At 42.3% G+C, this 14554-nt stretch overlaps 1 protein-coding gene across 1 annotated transcript; it reads right to left on the reverse strand.

Moving 5' to 3' along the window:
- Positions 1-697: 697 nt before the first annotated feature.
- si:ch211-76l23.4 lies at positions 698-14345 on the reverse strand. Its single transcript, XM_036148619.1, has 4 exons — positions 14242-14345; positions 7525-7656; positions 6307-6436; positions 698-2614 (listed from the first exon to the last, which is right to left on the reverse strand). Exons 2-4 carry the CDS (start codon positions 7643-7645, stop codon positions 2368-2370), a joined length of 498 nt encoding a protein of 165 aa, XP_036004512.1. The 5' UTR covers positions 7646-7656; positions 14242-14345; the 3' UTR covers positions 698-2367.
- Positions 14346-14554: the final 209 nt, after the last annotated feature.

Raw genomic sequence — 14554 nt, forward strand, 5'->3', positions numbered from 1 at the left:
TCTTTGTATGTATGTAATGATGTGATGTAATTTTGATGCCTATCTTGGCCAGGTCTCCCTTGCAAAAGAGATTTTTAATCTCAATGGGTATAACCTGGTTAAATAAAGGATAAATAAAAAAAATAAAAAATCATAATCCACTACTCATCCTCATTACAAATTCTTCCATGCGTTTAACGTCCCGGTGATTTCTTGAGATGTTCCTTAAATATTTCTGCACAACTTTCTTTCCTGGTGTCACTTTTTGCGCTCCCTCCTGCAGTGAAAAACTCCCACAGCATGATGTCGCCACCTCCGTACTTCACAGCTGGGATGTAACGATGATTCATGTTTGCCTAAAACTTCCAGGTTTAGCTCCTTCACACCACAGGATGTGTCTCCAAAAAATACCACATGAACCCCCGCCAACTATCCTGTGGTAGATTTTCATTTTTGCCCCATCAAGCATTGCATTTCCACAGATCATAACTCCTGGTCCTGGTCCACTCTCCAAGTCCGGAACGTCTCACGCGAACCGATTCGTTATTCCTCTGACGTCTCAGCCACGTTCCTTTGATGGAGCCAGGATCAAAGTTTTCCTCTGGGCTGGGCTTTATCGGTATTTTACGTTCCAAACGCACGAGCATCATTAGCCCAGTGCAGTTCTTCACTTCTCTGATCAAAGACAACTTTTCCAAGAAGCCACTGAACTTACGAATGGATGCAACAAACGAGTTTATTTGGTCATAATGCAGAGCAGAGACAAGATGCTGAGCAACAACGTTTCACAAGCATGAAAACCGGAAAGAGTTTGTAGTGTTTCATGTTTTGCATAAGTACTCATCCCCTCTTATTCTTAGTTCACAGATGAACCTCAACTTGCTTTCTCTGTAGATTTTAGTATGCACAGCATCACTATTTATGATTCCTCCCTCATCTCGCTGCCTTTGATTCAGTTTCAGGTCATACTGAGCAAATCTTAAGCAAAGAAAGCTTTTTTTTCTGTTATTTAATACACAACAAAAGCAGAAAACACCTCCCAGCAGTCGTGTTACGTGCTAATTTCACCGTATAAAGTTGGAACATGCAGTATTTGTGGTTTTTGTGTCCTCTGGTTGCATTAATTAGTACACAGTAAAAACGGGAAACATGTTGTTCGTGTTGTTTAATAAAAAATTGAAAGACTTTACAGGAACTGGCTACAACGATCCCTGGAACAGAAGCTGAGCTGACAGCTTTTTAAAGCTTGTGGCAAACTGGGCTCTTCAGCTGTTCCTCCGGTTTAATTTCTGCTTTGTTAATAATAAATGAGAACGAGAGCAGGCTTCTGGAAAACAGTGGAGTTGAGAAACAGCCGAAGAGGAAGAAGTTGTACTTTGTAATCACTCCCAAGGCATCGCACACTGTCAGGGTATTTGGCTTCAGACCAAAGTGGCCTTTTTGCTGCTAAAACGAAGCCCTGGCAGCCTTTAGAAGCACCTTTATACTCTACTTTTGTAGTTGTTAGCTAGCATTAGCTTCTAGGGGGGAAAATGCATGTCGGGTAAGACGATGGAAAGGAAAATCACTGCTTCTGAGATACTTGGTCGGCTGCTTTTGGGCCTTTAACTTGGCCAAGGAGGTTGCTACAACAGCAGGACTCAAAGTGAGCTGCAGGCGGTCTTACAGGGAAGTTAAATTATTCATCTTTCAGTGTTAAAGCGTCAGTGTGAGTCTTAAATATCAGGTAAAGGGTTTCTGAAGAGGCTTCAAGAGCTCTAACCACTCTTGCGACCCTTTAGCTCGACACTGAGTGGAACAGATTCACTTAATTGATTTATTGTTTGATTAATTCAATGCAAGGCTTCTGAAAGAAAAGCAATGCACATTTGGAGGATCTTTTTTTATCTTATTTTTTAACCCTCTATGAGAAATTACCCAAACTGCAGCCTTCAGGATGAGATTTCACGATTAAGGTGAGCTTCCTGCAGGAAGCGCTGTGCCGCCTCCCGTTTTCAGACAATTGATGGTCAAGCTACCCAGAAACTGTTACACAGTGGATGATCAAAGGCTTTCTTTTTTTTTTTTAAATGGAACAAGGATTTGGAAGAAGTGACCCTAAGATGGTTTTGTCAGCCAGGACTCAAGATGTACAGCTTAGCGTCCTGACCTAAGGACACTTTGGGAAGGGTTTCAGGGGAAAGTGGGACCAAGACGACCTTCTAGCTCCACATCTCGCTCAGCTTTATGTAACCTAGCGGCTGATTTGACAGAAAACGACACAAGTCTGGTGAAGGTTTGATAAAATGACAGCATTTAATGCCTTGGGAAATGAAAACACGGTGGAATAACCTGCAGATAGTGAAGCTGGGAGGAAGCTAAAACACCCGAGCAGGATAACTCTAGCTTTTAAGTTGAGGTGGTGGTTTTCTTTCTCAGCACCCTCCTCCCACCGGGCCTTTGGTTCGGACCAGAAGCCGGACCTGGAGCCGGAGCTGGAGCCGGACCGTTGTTGTTGTTGGTGCTGCGACTGGCCTTGACTTCGTCGATGAAGGCTTCTATGGCGGTGAACTTCTCCGTCAGGTCCCCCAGGCGCTCTTTGAGGGCGTTGAACTCCTTGTAGAGGTCGTCCAGGGCCTCGGACAGCGGCTGGATCCTAAAACCCAGAGAGCAGGTCAGGAGCTCATCCCTTCATGCCAAAATACAGGAAACAAGTGAAAGGCCCAACACAGACAGGAAGGATCGATCAAAGCTGCAGATACAATAAACCCTTCCATCCTGCCATCTTGGAAAAGGAAAGTAAAAATTTCATTAAGTGGTTGGATTACAGTGGACGGTGATGAGAAATAGAAATATTTACATAAGTGCTGACAATTCTCCTGTAAGGTTCACTGTTATTTTACGCTGATGGGTAGAATTGGGATAAAGACAACCACTCCCCTTTACAATTAAATGTCTTTTTTTATTATAAAAATAATAATAAGAAGAAGAAGAATGAGGATATCATATCAATAATAATACAATCTGCATTCAGGAAGCAAATAGAAGATCCAGGATGTCTGGGCCCCCTGATACCCCCACTTATACAATTATGACGTACCCCCTGGCCTAATCTTTGCATAAAAAAAATGATTATTCATGCACAGAGCATGTCATATATACCCTACTTTATGTTTGTACAGTTAAAAAAACTTTTTTGGAGTAACCTTATAAACTGTATAAGAGCACATGAACAAAACCCCTGAGTGAAAGTCTGGGGGGAAAAACTGCAATCCTGAAAACTTTAACAAATGTCTCTAAGGTCCCAGTGAGCAATAGAAACCATTTCTACCCACAAATCATTCATTGCTCAACATTTTTTGGTTTTGGAGAAATTTTCCGCTGAGGCCAAAATTGCTTCCTATTAGTTTAGCAGCCGTCTAGACGAGGCCATAAACCTTGATTACGCGTCACGCTGAGCCTCAACTGGAGGGAAATCTAAACAAACGACTGAAACAGAGGAAAATCTGCGGGTAAATTGCGGATATCTTCACATTATCCATTGATCTTTCCTTCATGTTACTTGTTTGGACTTTTCATGATATAACTAGAAATGTCTTGTTCTGGAAAGTGGGTGAAAAAGTGCCATTGAGGTAATAAACCATTTTTTTTAACCCAGCAGACATTAATTGTTGTGGTTTCAGGGATTTTTTTTTAACCTTTTCACCTTTTGTCCCATTTCATCCACTAACCTCAAAATGCTATATTTTATTATGACTTTATGTTATGAGCTTAAAGCATTACATAGCTGTGAATGTAGAGAGAATCACATGTGGTTTTAAATTTGTTTAAATTTGTATGAAAAAAATGTGACGTTTACTTGGATTCATCCTCTTTACTCCTGGTACCCCTAAATATAATCCAGTGCAACCATCTGCCTTCAGAAGTGGAATTATACTATTATTAGTAATTTAAATTAAAATTAAACTCATCAAAATACCACATGCTGACCTAGTTTTTTCCATCTATATGATAAATAGACAGACAGACACTTTATTGTCCCAACAGGGAAATTTGTCTTGGACATCGTACACTAAATAAAGCTGCTTCCGCAATTAAATACACTACAAACAATAAAAATAATCTGAATAATAATAATAATCTGAAAAGCTGATCCATAAAATCGATGTATGAGCTATTTTTTTTCTTGAAATTTTAGTTTTTTTTTTGTGATACCTAGCAAAGTTTTTGTGTTTTACCAAATTTTAGTAAAATATTTAAAAAGATATAGTGATAAACATGTTTATTTTATTTTGTGTGCCGTAATGTTTCCCAGATGTTCCCGGAGGATGGTGGCATGGCTCACAGGCAGAGCCCTCTGATTCTTACTGAAAACTGGAGTTTTCTTTGGCACGCGCTCGTCTTAAAGTCCAAAACACGCATGTTAGGTTGCTCAGTTGCGCTAAATTGCCATTAAATAGGAGTAGTTATGGACTTTATGGATGTTTGTCTCCGTGTTATTCCTGTAATGGGCCCCTGAGAGCTGGAACAGGCTCCAGCAACTTGTGATGAGTTGAAATGAGCAGTTTATGAAATTTTATGAGTTTTGTGCTATTTAATAGACATTTAATGTTTTAATTCAGTGGACTGTTTGTCGTGATAGCAGCTTCCGCCTGTCCAGAACTAATTTCTCCCAACTGAGACTACTAAACAAATCTTGAATCTCATAACTGCAAACAGATCTTTTTATTTCTTTAATTTGGTTTAGATCTGCTTTTATAATTATTAGCCTGTGATGGGAAACAAAAAGGCAAAATGACTCTTAAAGTCTAAAACGTTTCCCAGGAGCTTAAGTATTTAACTTCTACACCACAGTGATGTCTCAAACACAGCAGGACTCCACGTGGAAAATTCCTGCTTGCCTCTGTTTTGACGTTTAAATTGCTGTTTGATTTGCAGCTCTTTATGACGACATTGGCTGCAGAAAAAAAATAAAAATACTTCACTTTCAGCCACAGGAGAAACCAAATTCCTGCGGCGACTCTCAGCGTCTCCTTGGTTTATTTAAGTCTCCATGTTCAAAATAGGCAAAAGGATGAAAACCTTGGACTTCGCAAGGCCAACGTAGCCTTACAAATGTTTAAATTATGCTTCTTCTATTTAATCCTAAGTGAAGTCAGCTGGAGTTTTTGTTTGTTGAAGACGTTTCGCCTCTCAACCAGAAGCGCTCTACAGTCGTGAACATGCCTGGAAGTGACAGGTTTCTAAGTTGGAATCAGGAAATCACAAATTAAGGATGGAGAGAGAAATTAGGTTTTGGGAACAGGGAACTGGACACATTGAAGCTGAAACTGATGTGAACATTTAGCACCAAATATGTTCACACTGCCAAAAAAGAGCTAAAAGTAAGTAGAATATTCTTGAAATGAGTTTATTTGTCCTTGAATTGAGTTGCATGTTCAAATGATCTGCCAATGGAATAAGATTTTTGCACTTAAAGTAGGAACAACTCATCTCAGTCACCTTATTTTAACTGTAGTATATCTAATTATCGTATTTTTAGGGGTCAAAATACTCATTCCATTAGCAGATAAACTTATTTACCTGCTAAAATCAAGGACAAATACATTAATTTCAAGAAAATTTTGCTTTTAGTTCCCTTTTTACAGTGCAACTGTTCAAGTCTCATCATATAGTGTGGGCGACAATGTCGCAGGAGGTGGGTTGCTGGTTCGACTGTCTCAGTCATTGTCCTTCTAGGTGCATATTTGTAAAGGACAGCAAAACACCATCACCTTTTGGAGGTGCACAGCCTAGAAGCAGCATTGGGCTGTCCGAAATAAATTAAGTCCGACGTAGAAAAGATTTCTACAGCGAACAGATTTTCATAGAACTGCACTACATTTAGCGGTCCCGTGAAATTAGATGTTCGATAGATGTCGTCTGGCATTTCATTCTGCAGCTTCAAGGGAGCAAAACTGGACGTGAAAACGCGGCCTAGAGAAGACGTCAGTGGGAGTGAAAAAGTAGGTAACTCATAACTTTAAAAAGCTGTTAGCAAGAGAACATGTTTATCTGCCGGGTGCTCTCCGCCATATTGCTGCTCTGATGGTGGCATTTTAGGGCATGGAGGGGCTGAGCCCTGAGTGGCGGCTGTCCACATGCACGTACACCCACGTCCCGGCCCGGGTATGTAAGCAAGAGACTGGAGAACAACGCAGACAGCTGCGGTGTGACGTCATAGCATAGTCCATCTGAAATACCACCTTTAGTTCATAACATCATTGTTTTCCATTTAAAATATTGAAATTTTCCTCAAAGCAAATACATGGACTCCCATTTATGGTCCCTCCCTCCCCTGTTTCTTACCTGCTGTATTCTGGCAGCAAAGACTGATGGTCGTTCTGCAGGAGACCTTTCATCTGGGTCAGGATGTCGAACCTCCAGTCGTCCAAAACCTGGGTCAGGTTGGCCACGCCTCGCATGTTGACCCGATCAGCTGCAGCAGGAAATTTAAACATTTTCACACAATTAAGCTGTTCGTTAAGCTCTTTTAGCTGCTATAAATCACTATTTGGTTATTTAACCCAGTCAGGCATAAATAAATGGGTTGTGACATTCAGACCTTATGGTAGTCAAAACCTAACCTGACAACAGCCAGCTGCATGTATCGCTCCGCCTAGCTCCACTCACATACATCTGGGACACCGCCATAGGCATTGCCTTTACTGAAGGCTGGGCCTTATCAAAACTCCTTGCATATGATTGGATAAGCCACTTGTCTGTCATCTTGATCGACGTGCTATTTCAACCAGTCACACCGAAGCTAACCCGTGACGCTGATGAGACCGACGCAGGGAAAAAAAAACTTTTTTTTTTTTTTTATGTGTTTGCGGCTGTAGTGCAGGGTTTCCCGCAGCGCTATCTTGGCGAGGCGGCCGCGGAAAACGTGTCGTCCTCCCCCCCCCCCCCCACCACCGCGAGTCGGTCCGCCTCGCATAAGCAAATTCCTGCGGGAAACACTGTAGTGGCACCTTTTATTGACAGTGAGCTGACAGGAAGAGGGGGGAAGACAGGCGGCAAAGCGCCGCGGGTCGGAGTCGATCCCGGGCTGACCGCGTTGAGGACTAATAGGCCTCCCAATATGGTTAGCGCTAACCGCTCCGGGGCGCGTCCGCGTACGCGCCCCGGAAAACAAAACTTGCCAAATCCGGTCGGGAGAAGGCCGAAAACATGGTTTCCACCAACAAAAGCCTTCAGAGGCGTTCTCTGATGTTCTTTTAATGAAACAATATCAGATAGATTGGACAACACGGAAGAAATAGCAGCATCAATGCTAACGCTTGCTTCCTCGATGCGAGCCGCCATTGTTGTTGGAATCTCACGGTGGCTTCTCCACTACGTCACATCCATGAAACACCCGCCCTGCGTCCTGATTGGCCAGACCAAAAATTTGGTTGGGGAAATCACTTTCAATGAGCCGTGTCCCAGATGTATGTGAGTGGAGCTAGGCGGAGCGATACATGCAGCTGGCTGTTGTCAGGTTAGTCAAAACCTTTACCATAAGAGCAACTAAAGGTTGCTCACCTCCATCCCTGTAGTTCCATTCGTCGTTGGTCCTGGAAGCTGGGCGTCGCCTCTGGGCCGTCACCAGCGCAGTGACCACGGCCAGTACCAGCAGCAGCACGCTGAGTTTAAAGGGCATCATGAGGCCAGCACCTGGAGGGAAAGGTGGTGTGTCAACGAAGCAGGAATCAGGGTTTCTGTAGGCTTGACCCCTCTTTGACCCCTCTTTGATTGTTGTTCTTGGGATAATTGGAACATTTCATTTGAACTGGTTGAATTTTTGGCACAGATCCGACACTAAACGCAGCATCCACACCTTTTCAACAGGGTTAGGGTCAGAGCTTGACTTCAGCCTGCTTTATCCAGTCCAGATAATTGTCCCATAGAAACATCCAGTCCTGTTCAAATATCAGCTGTCTTGCTGTTGAATTGAGATGAAAATCTTTGTGGTTGCTCTCCTTTTTTTATTCCATCCAGTTTGTGCTATGCAGCATTAACCCTGGATGATGCTTTCACTAACATGCTTAACAATTGATACAACAGGATTTCTTGCTATAGAGACCAAACAGCTTGATCTTTGTGTAAACTGACCCTGAAACATTACCCTAAACCAGGGTTGTGAAACTAATTTCTATAATGGGTCTCTTTGACATCATGAAGTCATTAAAAGGGCCAATTTCACCTGTATAGATGATACTTTTAAATTAATTTCAGTTCACATAGAAATATAAAAAAAAGCACAGTAACATAAACGTAGCACCTTAGGCCCAGTTTATACAGTTTATCTGCAAAAAAGTTAATATTGGCTTGAGTTACACTTTAAACTCTCATCATTCTGCATCACTTTTCCTCTTTCTGGAGTTTTCTGGGTTGTTTTAATGTGTTGTGGAAAAACTGGCAGGATGCTATTACCACACAGTTAAAAAAAAATCTACTTTCGCTAAAGGAGGAACAGTTTTAGCCACTTTATACACTTTAAAAGGAGATATCCCTCTACTTTATGACACAATATGCCTTTTTTGGCTCTTGAGGGCCGGATAAATTGCCTTGATGAGTTTGATTCGGCCTGCGTCCCTTGAGTTTGACACGTGCCCTAAAAGGTATTTAGGTTGTTCATGCGGGCATCTTCAGAGTTTATTCAGTTTAAAAGTGTTACATTTGTCATACACAAATGCTGGTACATGCATTACGAAAAGTGTTTAAGTCTATCAAAAGTCTTTCTGATGTTGATTTTGCTTCTAAATGAGCCTTTTTAATAAAAGCATTCCAGGTGCAAGATACATTTTAATGCAGCCTGAGCTGCAGTTTAATTATATTAAATCCAAACATTTGCCAAATCAAGGTGCCTCGCGTTGTTATCAGTCCATAGCTGCACACCTGAGTATATTTTCTGTTTTTTTTATTTAGGCAACTGTTAGAAGCTGATCTTTGCACCGAACCGCTTCAGTCAGTTGTCTGCAGGGATTTACTCCGCTTGAAGGAGTCTGTGTGGCTACAAATCCAAAGAAAAGGAATTTAATTCCTTGTTCTACACACTTCACAGGTTTTTCAGAGGTTAGAAAGGAGGAAGAAGCCCCGGGGCTGAAAAACTCTCAGCTTCTGGAGTCAGCTCACATTACGAAACTCCAAGCAGAGAGCTGACACACAAACCTGAACTGATTGGAAATTTCAGAAAAGAGCTGCAGAGGCATGTTGAGGAAAAACTTTCACTTCATCTTAGTATTTCTCCTGTGTGCCAACAATAACACACAGAAGCAGACCTGTGTGTTAAATAAAGCTTGTGTGTTTGAGGTGAACCCACTGCAGCTGCAGCAGAGAAATGACCAAAAGTAAAGGCATTTCTAAGGATAATAAGGAGAAATCCTTCCCAGAATCTCTAAAACAGATTCCACAGGTAGTATGGATATAAGACGCATATCTGTGGAAATGTGCCTTCACCAATTATTCAGAGGCAGTTCTGGTTTCCTGCAGTCAGTGGACCTTTTATTCAGAAGTGTCTTGGTACCAAACAGGATGGTGGGACCGGTTGCTGTGCAGTGACAGCGACAGACGTGCTTTTTAAAAAGGGGAAAAAATGGATCTTCCTCCTAATGCAAAAATTTTCTTTATTGATGTAAAAGTACAACATGTTGTATCCAGGCAGTAAATGTCAGTAATAAAGAGACAAATGATGCAAAAGTATAGAGGAGAAAAAGCAGAGGTAGAAATGACAGCACTGATTGCACTATTCACAGAAATAACAGAGAAAGAAAAGGAAGAAGTCATTAATGTCATGACCTCCAGGGTTTAAATGTGGTTTGGTTTGGGTTTCAAACCCTCCTCCGCAGTGCTTCAGCTCCCTGCTCATTGTCAGCTGTTCCTCGTCAAATAATTAGTTTCCTCACGTGTTTGGGTTTTGGTTTTCTTTTTGCTCTCATCATTTTCTTGTTATTTATTTATGTTAGATACTTCCTGCCATATCCTGTTCATTTATCTTGTTTATTATTGTCTCTAAGGTGTTTTCTTATTAGGTCCTTCCTTTTTATTTATTTTTGTAGTTTATTCTTGTGTTTGGTTCTTTGTAAGTTTTTGAATTTATTTATCTTAGATCACTGTTAGTCTGTTCCTCTTGGTTTAATAATTTATTTGTATGTTAATTCAGCTCCATTTGTGTTAAATAACCTCCCTGCTTTCCTTCTGCATAAGCTGCTTCACATCAACTAATTGACTGATCAACTCATGCCATTCTCCACTCTTCCCTCAGTATTTAAACTCCTGGTTTGTCATTGTTCTTGGCTGGATCCTCTCGTTACTCTGTCTGTGCTCCATGTACTGTTGTTGCTGTTTCAGATCTGCAAGTTTTCAGTTTTATCATTAAAACTGTCATTGTGTTCTTTCCACATTCCTGCCTCCACTTTTCTCCTCACACCCAACAAAACACGACACTTTACCTTTGTTGCTTTACAGTAATCACCCTCCCAAACATACTTACTTCTCAGTTCAATAAGTCATTGTCAGATCTTCTGTTTCCTAGTTTTGTTTCTGTTTTCCTCTTTACTTTATTAAAACTGTTGTGCAGTATGATCCTCCCTGCCACCTTACCTATGCATGTGTTGTGTGTGTTTGGTGGAGGTTTTCTGTAGTTAATTGTAGGAGAAGCCAGAGATGGGCAGGGGAGCACCCCAACCAAGCCAGAGAGTGAGACCCCCTGAAGACAAAAAGGTCGAGAACAGAATAAAAAAGCCAAATCAAATACAAAATGAACCAGAGGGTGGACCAGGGGCAAGACCTGGGTGAGTCACTTGGGATAGCCCCATGCTACCCCTCCACCCACAGCATCCCTACTGCCCAAAGCCAAGAGAAAGACCCTACCAAAGACCTGCAGCTACCATACCAGTGTCCACCCTTTAACCTCCACACAGAATCAAGGAAATCACGTGCTCTGATGACCACAACCATTTACTACCGACAACACCAGCACAGACCCGCATCAAGTGGATCAGCAGTCCCATCACAAAGCTGGCCCAAGAGCATCAGGTAGGACACACCTACTCCAATAAAGGTTCCCATGTGGTCGCCCCCCCCCCCCCCATGCTAGATTGCCACCGGACCAGGTCCCCTCAGACACAACTTCATGAAACCAGGAAGGTTTCTTTGACATACGATGCAAACTACATTGACTGAAGGATTGATCAGAACTGTGATGGTCTGATCCGTCACTCATCACACCTGCCCAGCTCCACCCTGCCTGCAATCAGCATTCTCCGGTTCCATGTGGTTCCACCACCATATAAGCAGCCTACAGAACAGCCATCAGTGCCAGATTGTGTCGCGCCATCCCGGTAAAACCAATCCAGCGATCTCTATAAATCATCCTGCCTGCCTGTAAGTTTCCTGACCTGTTTCAGACTTCCGTTTCCGAGCCGGCCTGATCCCCGTTCTGACTCTGTCTGCCTGCCTGGATACCTGATCTGACCTGCATCTGGACCAATGTCTCTGCCTGACCTGGACTGCCTACCTGAGCGCCCGACCCAATCTGTCTGTGAGTACCGGAAGCAGTTCTAACCCCTGTGATTTATGACCTGTCTTGGTTTTAATCTTGGGTCCTCATTCATTACTTAAGTGTTGTGGTTTTGTCACTTTTACTTCCATTTTATACAGTTAAATAGACAAGTTTGTACCCTTAAGCTTAAAACATTGTTGCATCAGTTCAGTTTTTTTTTATAGTAAAGCAATTTAATGAATAAATGGAGCTAAGAATATTGAAATCCTATTCCTGTGGTTCTACAATTCTGCATTATTCTGTGGTACTGATCCCTGTTGGAGGCGGCGATGAACCCTGATGTAACCAATATAACTCAGAATGGCTGCCAGCATTTGTGTATGACATATTGTTTATCTGAGTTATTTAACCACATTTACTTACAGTATTGATAAGTAGCTTAAATTGCTGTTGTGCAAAGCAGATAAAAAGCCTCTACTTTGAGGGTATAACTATGAAACTTCCCAGCAAGACAACTCCAGTTCGTTCCCAACAAACTGTGGCACCAAGCCACCGAAACTGCAAAGGTGTGATGAATGAAGCGTTGCCGTCTGAAACCTTATTGAATTTTGTTGAAAGTCAAACAATTTGATAAATAAAGTATGTTCAAATGTCCTGAAATTGTCACGTTATAACCACAAACTTCAGTGTATTTTATTAGTGTTATAGATCAATGTTAAGAGGTGAATGATTGACAAGCGGAGGAAGACCGACGCATAGCTTTCAAACCGTTTTACAAAAAACTAATTAAAAACCTCCAATCTGGTTCCTAATTAAAATCCTATACCCAGTTACTGTTCTGGTTCTGGCCTCGGAGGTTCATCATTAGAAAACAACCAGCTTCATGGAGAACAAGGAGCTCGGCAGACAGGTCAGGAAGAAAGTTCTGGTCCAGTTTAAAGCAGGTTAGGTTCTACAACAACGTCCCAAGCTTTGAACATCAGAGCTCTGATCAATCCATCACCTGAACAAGGAAAGAGGATGGACCACCTGCAGACCTACCTGAACTTACAAGTTGAGTAATCAGAGAGGCAGCCTAAAGGTTCATGGTAGCTCTGGGGGAGCTGCAGAGCTGCTCTGGTAGAAGAATCGATTGACAGTACAGCAGTTGGTCATCCCTCTATCTGTTGTATTGTGCTTATCTGAGATCGAGTCTCAGCAGGACCTCATCCAGGAAGGAAAACCAGATATCCAGCTCCCTCTCAAAGATTTGCCAGGACAAAAGGCAAATACTGTCCATCCACCACGTTCTGGATCAGTGCCAAGGGTCTCCCTGTGGGACACGCTCAGAATACTTCTAAAGTGAGGACCTAAAGAGGCATTCGGATCCGATGAATCACTTCCACTGACTCCTTTTGATGCACAAGAGTAGTGATTAACTCTGAACTTCCTCCACGGAGCTTCTCACACTATCGCCGAGGCAATACAGCCACCCTGAAGAGGAAGCCTGTTTCAGCTGCTTATGTCCAGGATCTCGTTCTCATGGCGAGAGGTGAAGGTTGAAACTTTCACAAGTTGAGAACCATGAAGACTCAGAGTCTCAACTACTTCACGTTCAACCACCAATTCCTCCAGTTAACGCCGAAAAGTCATTGCTTGAAGACACCAATAGAACCTCATCCTCTGCAAAAAGGAAAAATATGACCCTCCTCCCAACAAGTATGCCTTGAGACCCGGTCCATGAACACCACTAACAGGATCAGGGCACAACCCAGGAGAGCTCAGAATGTCCACCTAGTTCTAGATTTACTTATACAAGGACCGCATTGTCCCAGGTGTCTTAATCTGCTGTGTTTCTTGCCCGATGGGCAAGAAGAAAGCCAAAAGATATGTAGGAGATACAGCAAAAATGTGTAAGAAGAAGAACACACTATCCCCGTTTTGAAACATGGCGGTGGCAGCATCATGCTGTGGGGATGCTTTTCTTCAGCATGGACAGAAACGTTGGGCAGAAGTGGTGACAAGCTGGAGAAAAGCTGTTAGAGGCTGCAGAAGACCTGAGACTGGGCTGGAGGTTCATCTTCCAGTAAGAAAACCACCCTGAACATGCAGCCAGAGCTATAATGAGATGGTTTAGATCAATAGTTTACTATATTCGTATGGCCTAGTCAAAATCCAAACCTAAGTTTTAACTGTGAAATTGTGGCAAGACCTGAAAATGTGTTTTTTTTACAGATGTTCTCCATCCATCCTGACAGAAGAAGGTCAGAAATGTTGTCTCTAGATGTGGAAAGCTGATGGAGACGTACACACATGACTCAGGAGGACCAAATACAAAAAGCACATCTGACTTTTCCGATTTCTTTCTGTAAATATCCTTTAAAGAACACAGATTCTTTCCTTTATTCTTAACCATTAGGCACCACTTTTTGTTGGTCTGTCACTTAAAACTCCTAAAAATATATGCGTCAAGGTTTTTGGTTTCAACAAGACAAAATCTTGAACGAGTTCAGTAGTTTAATGGTGTTGAAAAGGCCCCGTAAATCCTCAAATATAAACGCCTATAGAGGTAATTTCAACTTTTTGTAAACTCTCGCCAAACATCTGTCTCAATCAACATGAATGCATGCTACCCCCCCCCCCCCCCCCACACCACAAAACAAAACAAAACAAATTTATATAAAACAAACAATGGCTATCTGAATATTAGCACCCCTCCAATTTGATGGTTTTTCTGTGTCAACTATCAATTAAACATTTAAATCTTTGATCTGTACCTTTTGTTCTGCAGCTCCTCTACTGTGAGGCTTCCCGGTCGCTCAGAAGAAGTCAGTGGTAGGCATGCAGGAGCTGCGGAAAGAGCTGGAAAAAGAAAAGCAGAAGAAAACACACCCATGCAGCTTGCAAACACACATACACACATGCACACACACACACACACACACACACATGCACACCACAATGTAAACTCTCACTTTCCGCCACACTCACATGGCATGTACCCGTTCCCCCATCATTATGGAGGCCCGGTGGTCAGCAGTGTGGTTTGGGTCACAGGCAAACCTCCAGCACCTTGGTTTGTTTTATATT

The sequence above is a fragment of the Fundulus heteroclitus genome, chromosome 16, assembly GCF_011125445.2.
Source record: "Fundulus heteroclitus isolate FHET01 chromosome 16, MU-UCD_Fhet_4.1, whole genome shotgun sequence".
NCBI classification, from domain to species: Eukaryota; Metazoa; Chordata; class Actinopteri; order Cyprinodontiformes; family Fundulidae; genus Fundulus; species Fundulus heteroclitus.